The 12504-nt window shown below is 49.4% G+C and overlaps 2 protein-coding genes across 2 annotated transcripts; both read left to right on the top strand.

Annotated features, from left to right (window-relative positions):
- Window positions 1-398: 398 nt before the first annotated feature.
- PtA15_1A399 (uncharacterized protein) lies at window positions 399-2236 on the top strand (the record flags this gene model as incomplete). The annotated part of the gene is made up of 3 exons (XM_053165422.1): window positions 399-549; window positions 646-2007; window positions 2115-2236. The coding sequence occupies 3 exons, from the start codon at window positions 399-401 to the stop codon at window positions 2234-2236; spliced, it is 1635 nt and encodes a 544-aa protein (XP_053016616.1).
- Window positions 2237-9538: 7302 nt separating this feature from the next.
- Window positions 9539-10314, top strand: PtA15_1A398 (uncharacterized protein; the record flags this gene model as incomplete). The annotated part of the gene is made up of 4 exons (XM_053165421.1): window positions 9539-9563; window positions 9660-9668; window positions 9746-9835; window positions 9929-10314. 4 exons carry the CDS (start codon window positions 9539-9541, stop codon window positions 10312-10314), a joined length of 510 nt encoding a protein of 169 aa, XP_053016615.1.
- Between the last annotated feature and the right edge of the window lie 2190 nt (window positions 10315-12504).

Raw genomic sequence — 12504 nt, 5'->3', positions numbered from 1 at the left:
GGCTCCCTTCTCTGGGAGCATGGCCGGACCCCCTGATACCCTTTGTAAATTGCTGCTGGATACCTCGTACAACTCTCCGCGAGTATCTGCAGAACTCAAAACAAACTCCGCCCTATTTTGATGGGGATTTTTCCAATCAAATTCCCATCAATTACATAACATAACGACTGTACATAAACATGACATAATTAGTTGGTTATCTGCAGTTCGCTGCTGCTAGTTACCTTTACCAGGTCACGTGCAGTGATCCTTTGAAAGCGATTCCACCCTTGAGGCACACCGGAAAGGGCTTTTGACGATTGTTGGGGGGAAGCCTGCAAAAAAACGTATTTTCAAGCAGCCACTCTGTTGTCTTTCCTCCACGTCTGCTTATCACTTTTCGATCAACCCTGGGAAACATGGAGGATGTGCGCTCGTTCGAAAACCACAGTGGTAACTCTGATCCTGTTTCGACGCATGATCGCACCTCTAACGGAAAAACCGGCGCGCGCGCTCTGGGGACCTCTTACCCTTCTTTGCTTGATCATCTGGCGTTAGATTCTCTCCGAGGCACGTATTTTGGGGGCTCGTTTAAAGTTCACTCTGGGCTGATTGAAGACGTGTATGTTAACAAACTTTTTCTCCTCTGAATCGTGGAATGAACAGGCGAAGTAGAGGGAGACTCAGAGAAAATATACGAAGCTAAAGCCCGAATCCTAAATGCAGCGATGCAAGAGATTGGGATGGGACGATATCAATGGAAATTATTCGTGGTCGTTGGATTCGGCTGGGCGGCTGACAACTTATGGCCGATCGTCACTTCACTCATACTTGTCCCCGTCTCTCAAGAATTCAGCGCAAAACAGCCCGCATTCCTAACGCTTTCTCAAAACCTCGGCCTGCTGTTCGGCGCTTTGATCTGGGGTTTTGGTTGCGATATATTTGGAAGGAAATTAGGCTTCAACATAACGATTTTCACTACGGCCATCTTTGCCTTGCTCTCAGCTTCTTCGACAAACTTTATATCCATCTGTCTGTGTGTATTTTTTTGGTCGACGGGCGTCGGTGGAAATTTACCAGTAGATTCGGCGATATTTCTAGAATTTTTACCGGGCTCTCATCAGTATTTATTAACAGTTCTATCGATCTTTTGGTCGATAGCCCAACTTCTCGTCACACTTCTCGCCTGGCCGTTGTTATCCAACTTCTCATGTCAACCCAAAGCTCAGAGCTGTACCAGAGGCGAGAATGCAGGCTGGAGATGGCTATTGATTTCCGTCGGAAGCGCTGCATTTTTGATGTTTTTGGCCCGTTTTTTTACTATCGAAATACACGAAAGCCCTAAGTACCTGATGGGAAAGGGAAGACCAGAAGAAGCTGTAGCGGTTGTGCAAGAAGTCGCCCGTCGCAATGGAGTCAAATGCTCGCTTACCATCGCACACTTAGAACAATTTGGATCTATTGAAAACGTGGTCGAGAAGAGTAATGAATTGACCAGTCCTAAGACGCTACTGATGCGGACATTGAGGCGGTTCGATTTCCAACACCTCAGCGGCCTGTTTAACACACCTGTACTTGCGTTGTCGACCGGATTAATTACCACGATCTGGGCTCTCATTGGACTAGCATTCCCACTCTACAACGCGTTCATCCCTTTAATTGAAACACAGCGAGGCATCAAATTTGGCGACGAAACCTCCACCACCTATCGAAACTCATTGATTATCGCAGCGGTAGGATTACCAGGCTCAGCAATAGGGGCATTAATGACGCAAACACCGCAACTGGGACGAAAGGGCTCACTGGCCATCACGTCCGCCTTGACTGGCATTTCTCTTTTCGGATCCCTAACCGCTAAATCCTCTAGTATACTCCTGGTCTGGAACTGTTTGTTTGGATTAAATACCAACTTCTTACTGTCCATCTTATACTCTTACACTCCGGAAATCTTTGTCACAAAAAATAGAGGTACTGGCAACGCTCTGACCGCTTCAGTTGGCAGAATCTGTGGTACCTTAGCTCCTGTTGGTAAGTGGTTTATTGAATTATTTTATGCATATTGCGAAATGAGGCTGACTTGGTTCCTTGTCTCCCGCACACATCGCTTGGATTTCCTGTGTTCTCCTTTATCAAAGTGTTCATGTGTACAAATATAAAGAGTTCCTTACCAGTCTACATTAGTGGCTCTCTGTTTTTTGCTGTTGCATTTACATCCTTACTTCTTCCTCTAGAATCTCATGGTTCTGCCAGTCTTTAGATCAACGCAATTTCTCATGTGAAGATATAGGCATACCAAGTCGTGAATTTGCATTTGCAACCTTGTAATTACAAAACACTTGACAAAAGCAGGTTTCAATCTTTTGTGAAAGGTTCCAAACATAGAAGTATCTACGTGTTTTTTGTTGTGACTAGAATCCGTGGGGTTCTATTGCTCCGACTTGCCCGCCTCTTCCAACTCCTATACTCCAATTGTGGAGTTTGTCCACCCCACCGTACAAAATCCCCCCTCAAACTCCACACCATGAGTACAACCAGAAAGGATAGAAGAAAAAAAAAGAAAGAAAAAAAACATGAGGAGATGTGTAGGAAACAATTTTTTCTTTTATAGGAATATGTCTAGATGATTTAAGATATGAGTTTAAAGGAGTAAAAAAAAATAAGAGAAGAAATTTAATAATCAAGTGAAAATTTTATCCATTGATAGCGAGTGAAGGTTCGATCTAAGTGTTTTGGTGAAGAAATCCGCCAAGTTGTCCGATGTTGAAACCCAATCGAGCTTGATGTTATGTTCCCGGACCGCATTGTTTACAAAGAAGAAATTCCGCTCTGGACTTTTCATGCGACCTTTTGAGGCGTTGTCATCCGAAACAAGGACGGCCGCACGGTTGTCACACTTGATTTTAAATGCGAGTTTGATATCGAAGGATTTGAGGATAGGAATAAGAAACAGTAGAAAGTCTACCGACGACCCTAGTGAAATAAATTCGGCCGCGCACGTCGAAGTTGCGACTACCTTTTGTCTTCGAGAACCCCAGGCCACTGGGCTACCCAGTAGTGTGATGATAAATCCGGAAGTCAATCGTTGAAACTCTCCCCCCCAGTTTGCATCCACCCACGTAACCAGATCGTCTCCCACAGGATGTAGCCGAAGTCGTTTCGATCAGGTGGTGTTGATGTACTGAACCAGGTGTGATAGAGCGTTCCAATGAGATTCGTTGGGGTTTGAACTAAATCTGGCCAGGTAATTCACGGCGAAGCTGATGTCAGGTCTGGTCCCCAAGGCGAGGTAATTGATTGAGCCGATCAAGGATGGATACAAGGTTGCCGAAACCGGTTCACCCCACGACGTAGTGAGGTCGCAAGTCGGCAGCGGTGTGTTGGTGGGTACTAGGATAGGATTTACTTCTTCCTTGTATTTCTGAATCAGTTGGTCGACCAGGAGATGTTGACTTAAAAATATGGAGTCTGTTGTATAATCAAGTTTTATGCCGACTAGTTTATCCGGCCGTGCGTCCCACTTCACCCTCAAACTGCCTTCCATTTTTCTCCGAAAAAGATCGATATCGCTTTGATTATTACCGAAAACAATCCCGTCATCGACATGAATCCACACAATTATAACCGAGTCGTCCTTCTTGTACCTGTATAGACATTCCTCCACCTCGTCACACTCAAAACCCCATCCATGAAGAAGACTCTTGAAATGCTTCCACCAGCAACGGCTGGCTTGTTGGGTTCCATAAAGGGCCTTTTTTAGTTGGAGAACTTTTCCTGCCAAGTGAGGGAACAGTTCAATCGGGGGATCTACAAAAATGGTCTCGTCGATCGGGCTGTGTACGAAAGCTCCCGTGATGTCGAAAGAGTTTATGATCCACCTGTTCTTGATCGATAAAGTGAGTAGAACCCGGAGTGTTGAGAGTGAAGCTGTTGGAGCAAAAGTCGACCAAACGTCTTTGCCAAGTCTTTGTTTGAAGCCGCGAACCACAAATCTAGCCTTGAGTTTGTTGATGGAACCGTCAGAGTTCCTCTTGATGTCGAAAACAAAACAAGTGCCAATCGAGTGCTTGTCCTGTTTTTCCTCAATGTCGAATGTGTCGATCTGTTCAAGCTGAGACCACTCAGACATGCATGCGTCACGCCATGCCGATGATGCGGGGGATTTGAGAGCGTTCTTCAGGTTAGTCGGGATTTCCGCGTCAGAGATTGCCTGTAGAGTGTGAATTTGAGAATCCTGTTCGTCACATATTTCAGTTGTTCGCTCTTGTCCCAAAGCCAGAACTTTACGAACAAGGTGGTTGTTAGCAAACTCGGACGGTGCCGGAAACAAAGGCTTTCCTTGAAAGTCAAGGAAGTTTGCACACTCTGAATTTACGACCTTCTGCGACGTTGGATTCCAGAAAAACCACCCTCTCTCATCATCTTGATATCCGACCAAGTAACCGGTCCATCCACGTTGATCCAACTTGCGAAGTCGTTCTTTTGGAATGTGAACAGCTGCCCGAGCCCCAAATGGGTGGAATGAGTCTGGATTAGGTTGGCGGCCTGACCACATCTCCAGCGGTGTTGTCTTGCATCGCTGATTTGAGAGCCTGTTGACGAGATAACATGCACATCGATACGCATGGGACCATAATTTTGACGGTAGCTCAGAATGGGCCAAAGTTGAACAAGCGATGTCCCCGAGGGTGCGATTGAGACGTTCCGCCTCTCCGTTTTGTTCAGGGGTGTATGGAGAGGTGAATATGATCTTACTGCCGATTGAGTCGAGATAATCGGTTAATGGTTGAACCGTGTATTCCTTGGCGTTGTCGCAGCAGATAAATTTGGGGGCGGAATTGAAGTGTAACACGAACTTCTTCACAAGAGCGATGATTATATTCGGGACTTCGGAACAAGATTTGATAGGAAAAACAAAAGAATAAGTGGTCGCGTGGTCACGAACAGTGAGTAGGAAACAATTGCCGGAGATATCAGGATCAAATGGTCCCATTACATCCGTCACAATAAGATCAAGTCGGTTTTCCCGTGGAATAACTTCCGGAAGAGAGTGTCGTCGGCGTTCGCTTTTTGTTTGTTTGCACGTTTCGCAGATGAAGGGTTGCCAAGACTTGAGGTTGAAAGATGGGATGAAATGTTGAAGGAATTCTTTTACTATTGCGTCGGACACGTGTCCAAGGCGGCAATGCCAGTCATATGCCGGAGTTGTTAACTTGGAGGATGACCGTGTGGATACTTGATAGATAGACGGCTGGAAGAAATGAAAAGATTCAGGAGTGATAATCCACGACCAATTGTGGAAACAAGCGGTGATTGAAGCAAAGGAAGATGTCAGAACTATGTTGTGGTTCGGAAGGAAGAGCAGTCGGAAGCCGGATTCAATGAGTTGTCCTAGACTAAGGAGTGTTCCGGTCATTTCCGGACTGAATAGTACCTTTGGGATTGTTAGGGTACCATCCCCATTGACCATCTTCAGGTGACCACTGTGAGTCGCCAACATCGAACCCGTAGATGATGCAAGATTCAGTTTCATCGGCGGTTGGAGAGGGCGAAGATAGGAAAAAGATAGGAAAGATCCGCTCACGTGGTGGGTCGCCCCAGAGTCCAAAACCGTGCCAGCGCCGGCGGCACCATTCGCATCCGCGCCCACCGCCGATCGAACTGCCGCATTCTGATCAAAGACGGTGGGTGGGTCGTTTGGTGGTGCGGCCTGACGGGCGTAACCGGAAGCGGGGCGACCAAGATCTGTATTGGGAGGAGGCAGCTTGGCATCGCTGCGGAGAGTCGGGCACGACGATCTCCAATGTCCCAACATTTTGCAGTAGGAGCATGGTTTTCCTTTGTGCACTGTTGGGTCGGCCGGGCCTTGATTTCCCTTTCAAATGTTATTGAGTGCGGCCGATATGTCGTCAACGGTGGGATGCCCAGGCATACCCACGTTCTGAGGGCGTTGAGTTGGATTCTTAGCTGTCGGAGGTTGTCGTTGTTGTCCAGTGAATCCACCCCGCGGGTTAGGTTGAGTTGTGGACGGGAGGTGTGTCGGATTCCAGGATGGTTGCCGCTGAGCCGTCCATGTTGGAGGTGGATAAGCTCTGAAGACTGAAACATTTGGTTGTTGACCCGAGTCAAATCGAATACTCTCGCCGTACGCTGAGGTAATGATAGTTTGGACGTCCCGTGCCGTAATGCCCTCTTTGGAGCCGAGTTGGAGGGAAATGTTTTGAAACATCTGTGACCGAGACATCGAAGGAGGAACTGGTGAAACCGCTTGAAGAATAAGGCTTTCCACCACAGGAGGCAATGCTGCCCCCACCTTCTTGAGATCAGCAAGCGTGTCGAACAATTTGTTGAAAAAACCTTGGACCTGAGAGGGGTCGGTCGTAGGACCCGTGATGCGAAATTCAAGCAGTCTGTCGATGAGTTCCATCTGTCGAAAGAGTACTGTCCCTTGGAAGTTTGTTTGGAGAGCATCAAACGCCTCAGTTCCGGTAGTGAATTGATCCGTGATTGACTGAAGTTCATCGTGGATGGTGATCTGTATGAGGTACAGGATGCTCGTATTCTCCTGGTCTTTGACCTTGGCGTAGTTCTTCGGGTCGTCGAATAGATTGGGAATACCAAGTGTGAGAAGTAACACTCGGTTAAGGCTTCTCTTCCATTTTGTGAAGTTAGTTCCATTGGCCGCCAAGGGTTCTACGTCTTGCTTGTAGATCCCCGGTTGTTGTAAAAATTTGGTCTTCGGGGATATTTCGGAGGTCGATTGTGACATGGAGAAGCCGGGGAATTCTTGGATAGCCGATATATCCGAGACGATCAATGAATGACTGGATGATGACGTTTCAGATGGTGAGTGAACTGGTGAAGTTGATTGTGGTTCGTTGTACGTCGGCTGGTATTCAGGTACCGGAATGAATGCCGTGAGAGCTAGTCCAAATGGATTTTGAAAGAGACAATAGTTGGTTGGAGTTGGAGCCGAGGTCGATAATCCTTCGTCGATGTGTCGAGTTATTGTCTTGGAAAAAATGTAAGATATTGCCGATATGAACGGAGATGGAGGCCGATCGATGTCTATAGGATCCGATTTTTCTTCGATTGGAGAAGGAGGTAGCAGAGGTAATTTTAGGAGCTCCTTATACGCCTTCGTCTGCTTGGGATGTTTCACTCTTGTTGGTGGTGGTAAGGGTCCCGCTAGTTCAGGTCGGTCTCAACGAGTCGTCACCATACACCAATTTGAATGTCGCCAGGAGTCGAGTCGAGATGGCTAGCGCTGTTGGTAGAACTTAGGCTCTTAATCTGTTGTGACTAGAATCCGTGGGGTTCTATTGCTCCGACTTGCCCGCCTCTTCCAACTCCTATACTCCAATTGTGGAGTTTGTCCACCCCACCGTACAACATTTTTGATTTTGGATGATGGTTCTGCTTCTCAAGGGCGTGCCGCGTATCATAGCACTGGTGTCTACTATCATCTGTCACTGTGAATTTCACCCACCATCATTGCTTCTGATCCACATCAGCAGCATACATTGGCCTGCTAGCCACCATTCATGTCCAAGTGTCCTTACCAACAGACATTTGGGGTTTGCCGCTCATGCCAGCAAGGTCTGGTCAAATTGGCCCGCACAAGTCGGCACAGCCACAACTGCGGCGGCAAGCACAGTCACTGCACATGAAACCCAATTGAAACCCCCACATGATGAATCCGCGCGGAACAACACAAGATGTTCACCATGGCAGTGGTTATCAGAATGAAGGACTTCCCCTGCAGAACCAGATCTGCAGCCCCTGCAACTGCATTTCCCAGCAAAAATTAAGGTTTTATGGCTGCAGCTCTGGTTCTGCGGGGGCTGCAGATATGGGAAGTCCTCCACTAGTGGTCATGAACATGATTGACCAGTTATGATCACAGTGCTGCTGATATACGTTGAGCATAAGTTTTTGTCCCACAAAAAAAGAACCATCCAGATTTTCAAGGACAAGAGTTCGAGAAAAAGCTGTATATGCAATCATTTCAAAAGGGTATGGATGTGGGTTATGTTGGATACATAATACAGTTAGAGCATTCAGATTTGCCGGGTTAACTTGCCAATTTCTGGCAATGTAACCCAACCGGCAATCACACTGGTCCGGATCCCGGGTGAGCAAACGGCATAATTTCAGGCTAAGGTCAGCTAAAGTTAGCTAGCCTCAGCCTGAAATCAAACCTCAGGTTAACTTGACCTGAAAATTTAGCCAACAAATGTGAACGCCCTTTACAGTGGTTGCACTCCAAGGGATACCTCATGATCTGTGCAGTTTCAGCATTTCACATTCTCTCAAGATTTGCAGTCTGCGGTGCCTCTGGCACTATGAATAGTGCCCCGGCACTCTTGAAAAGTGCCTCTGGCACTACATCTTTGCCCATCTACCAAGGTTCTTGTGCTTATCTACAGCTCAATAGCCATATGCCATTATTCTTATCCCCTCTCCCTCAAACAGGCTCAGGTATTCTTATCATCTAGATAATATATTCATACATCTTTGGTTAACTGCTGGCATTGCTGAAACATTTCATGGGCAAGGGTCAGTTTTGTTGGCATAAAACGCTTGTGGTGCTTATTGTATTACGGTGGACCCGGACCGGTGTGTTTTGTGTCAAACCAAACCAGAAATAAATTTTTTGGCATCTCTCAAGGCTAACTTAAACTATCAGTCCCTCTCTTTGTGGAGGGGGACACTGTCCCGCAGGGACCCTCCCCTTGGCAATTGGAGGTTGCTTTGCTCCCCCGAGGAGGGAGTTAGCCAAGTAGGTTGGCCTCAAGGCAAGTTCGGCTGGACAGAAATTTTCTTTGGGCAGCCTTAATTATGTGAGCATTTTTGTAAATAAACAAAAGCAGAAACGTACATAGCAAAGTTCTTGGCGTGCAACACCTCAACGGCAACGATCACAGCGGGAACAGCTCAGCTGTTGGCGCCGTAAAACTGGCCCTGGCTTTGGGGATGTACAATTGCTAATTATACATAGGCTGTTCCATTGTGTGTGTTATTTTTCTTCTGGCTGGGTCAGGTGCGTTGGTGGCTGTTGATGGCTGTTGGTGGCTGCTTGAGTCCAGAGGGCTCAGAGCGCCACCAGCTGTGTAAGGTTGGTTGGGCTCATGTGGTGCCCAACCAGTCTCTGCCGTGGGCACGCTGGTCTTGGCGGGGATGGGTTGGCAGGATACAACCCATCTGACAAGGTGTTGAAGCCAACCCCACCAACATGCCATGTCGGCGGATCAGGCCAACAGCCAAGCTTGACCAATCCACCACGTTCAACCCCGCGGTTGAATTCAGGGCGGACAGGTTGGTGCCCGCCCGCACCACTTCATGAGTCGGAGCTTGGATTCAAGTACCTGATTAATATTTATGCCTTTGCCAAGCCTAGTTCTTGATGATCAGAAGAGCTTATGGCAGTACCTGGTTGGTTTCAGAACCCTTCTCAGTATATGTGTTTGTCACTTTCTTCCTCCTTTTTCGTAATTTTCTCCCTCAAACACCTAATCCTTAATCCTTTCCTTACCTCACTTTCCCACTCACTAAACTTCACATGGCCCTGTTCACCCCCATACCAGGTCAACCGGTCTTACCCCACAAACCACCACGCATAGCAAACCCCCCAACCTTTGTTGATGTGGCTGTCTGATCTGACTGATTTATAAAGACCACAGAAATCTACTGTAGGCCATCCATCCCACATCCCCTTCAACATCCGAACTGATTTGCTGACTTAGCTGAAAACTGTTTGGTTTGACAGGTAAATCAATGGTGCCCGTGGATTCTACTCCGCTTGCCGAGGCGACGAACTCAATGGTGAAAACAAGTCTTCTGTCTATTACCCAGACTGGTAAGTCCCTGAATCTCAATGCCTATTTGAAGTTCATTGCCCTTTTTTCTTGAATTCTGAATGAAGCACTCCTTGTATGTATGTCCATCCTAGAACCATTGGGTGCTATCCTCATCCCTGAGATAAGAGACCTTATTGAAGCAACCCGTGCCCAAACCCAAGTCACCCTTGCCCTTCAGGCCGAATGTTGTGCCACCAACCAAGCCGTCGTTGCACTCCGGGAGGAAAGTCGTGCCACCAACCAAGCCGTTGTTGCACTCCGGGAGGAAAGTCGTGCCAACAATCAAGGGATTATGACCCAGCTTGTCACTATTGACACCCGACTTGGCAACATTGAAAACCGCTTGACTCGAATTGAAGAAATCACCAACACCCAGCTCAATCTCGGCCGAGAGATGGCAGATCACTTTGGCATCCCTGCTCCGCAAGTCCCCGCTGGCCACGCACCAGGCCGACCAGGATTACAAGACCGTATATAGGTGTTCTTTATCTCAGACTATGTAGCATTTCCCCAATAGCCATCTGTCTTGCCCCCTTCCTTTTCCCCTCCGCCTTTTCTTGTCAGCTTGTCCTCTTCTTCCATCGGCCTGCGCCTCAGTCGGAGTCTGTCCATTCACATGCCATCAGCAATCCATCCACAGGATGCCACCTGAGTGCTCCATCTAAAACCCCCCTATAGACCCCCTCATAGAGGCAATCACCCGGGGTCCTAAGGTCCAGAATGGTGCACCAGGAAAAAAAAGTAGTCAGTTGATGACAACTGACATAACACAGCTCTGGTTTCAGCTCCAAAGCTACTCCATCTGCTAGTTCAGGGCTGGCTGGCACACAGCTCAGTGCCCATTTTGGCACAGCTGAAGCCTCTAGCTTGCAATTTTCACAAGCTGCTCCTCAGCTTTGTCCCAGGCAAAGCTGCTGCTCAGCCTTGGCCCAGGCCCAGCTGCCCCTCAGTCTTGGCACAGGACAAGCCACTGCTCAGCCTTTGCCTGAGCAAGAACGGGTGTTGATAGACACACACCCGTCCCCCGGAGGCAAGCCCTCGCCCACACCCTTTGAAAAGGGCGTGTGGGACCGCACACCCTTGATAAAGGGCGAAAGGGCATGCACACCCCTGTATGGGCGTGCGAGGGCGTGCACGCCCCCACATGGGCGTTCACGGGCGTGCACCATGGCTCGTCGGGAGCTCCTCGGCGGGCAGATGCAAGTATACCTGCTCGCCGAGAGCCCCTTGGCGGGCAGTTACAGATACCACCTCGCCGAGAGCCTCTCGGAGAGCAGGTATACATGCACCTGCTCGCCGAGAGCCTTGCCTGCTCGCTGAGAAGGATAACTCTCGGCGAGCAGGTATACAAACACCTACCCGCCGAGCCTGCTCACCGAGAGCCCCTCGGCGGGCAGGTGCATGTATACCTGCTCGCGCAGAGAAATCCTTGGCGAGCAGGCATACAGATCCCACCTCGCCAAGAGCCTCTCGGCGAGCAGGTATACATACACCTGCCCACCGAGCCTGCTCACCGAGAGCCCCTCGGCGGGCAGGTGCATTTATACCTGCTCGCCAAGAGAAATCCTCGGCAAGCAGGCATACATATCCCACCTCGCCAAGAGCCTCTCGGCGAGCAGGTATACTTGCACCTGCTCGCGGAGAGGCTCTTGGTGAGCAGGCTCGGCGGGCAGGTGCATGTATACCTGCTCGCCAAGAGAAATCCTCGGCGAGCAGGCATACACCTCTCGGCGAGCAGGCATACATATCCCCGCTCGCCAAGAGCCTTGCCTGCTCGCCGAGAAGGATAACTCTTGGCGAGCAGGTATACAAACACCTGCCCGCCGAGCCTGCTCGCCAAGAGCCCCTCGGCGGGCAGGTTCAAGTATACCTTCTCGCCAAGAGCCCCTCGGCGGGCAGGTTCAACTATACCTGCTCGCCGAGAGGCTCTTGGCGAGGTGGGATATGTATGCCTGCTTGCTGAGGATTTCTCTCGGCGAGCAGGTATAAATGCACCTGCCCGCCAAGGGGCTCTTGGTGAGCAGGCTTGGTGGGCAGGTATATGTATACCTGCTCGCCGAGAGGCTCTCGGCGAGGTGGGATCTGTATGCCTGCTTGCCGAGGATTTCTCTTGGCGAGCAGGTATAGATGCACCTGCCCGCCGAGGGGCTCTCGGTGAGCAGGCTCGGCGGGCAGGTGTTTGTATACCTGCTCGCCAAGAGTTATCCTTGTCGGCGAGCAGGGATACATACACCATACCCGCCGAGGGGCTCTCAGCAAGCAGGTATATGTACTTGCGCCTGCCCACCGAGGGGCTCTCGGCGAGCAGGCACGGTGCACGCTTGTGCACGCCTATGTGGGGGCGTGCACGCCCTTGATAAAGGGTGCGCGGTCCCACACGCCCTGTTCGAAGGGCGTGGTCGTGGGCGTGCCCCCGGAGGACAGGTGTGCATTTATCAATGCCCGTTCTTGCTCAGGCAAAGGCTGAGCAGTGGCTTGTCCTGTGCCAAGACTGGAGGCAGCTGTGCCTGGGACAAAGCTGAGGATCAGCTCGTGAAAATTGCACTAGAGGCTGGATAGCCAGCTGGAGCAGGTGTCATGTCAGTTGTCATCTAGTGACTATTGATTTTTCCTGGTGGTGGGGTTTTTTGAATATCTGGATATTTGAATATCTCAGATATCAGCGCCA

This window comes from Puccinia triticina, chromosome 1A, assembly GCF_026914185.1.
Source record: "Puccinia triticina chromosome 1A, complete sequence".
In the NCBI taxonomy this organism is placed as follows: Eukaryota; Fungi; Basidiomycota; class Pucciniomycetes; order Pucciniales; family Pucciniaceae; genus Puccinia; species Puccinia triticina.
The sequence above is the reverse complement of the archived record's forward strand: the minus strand, read 5'-3'. Positions and strand labels throughout refer to the sequence as shown.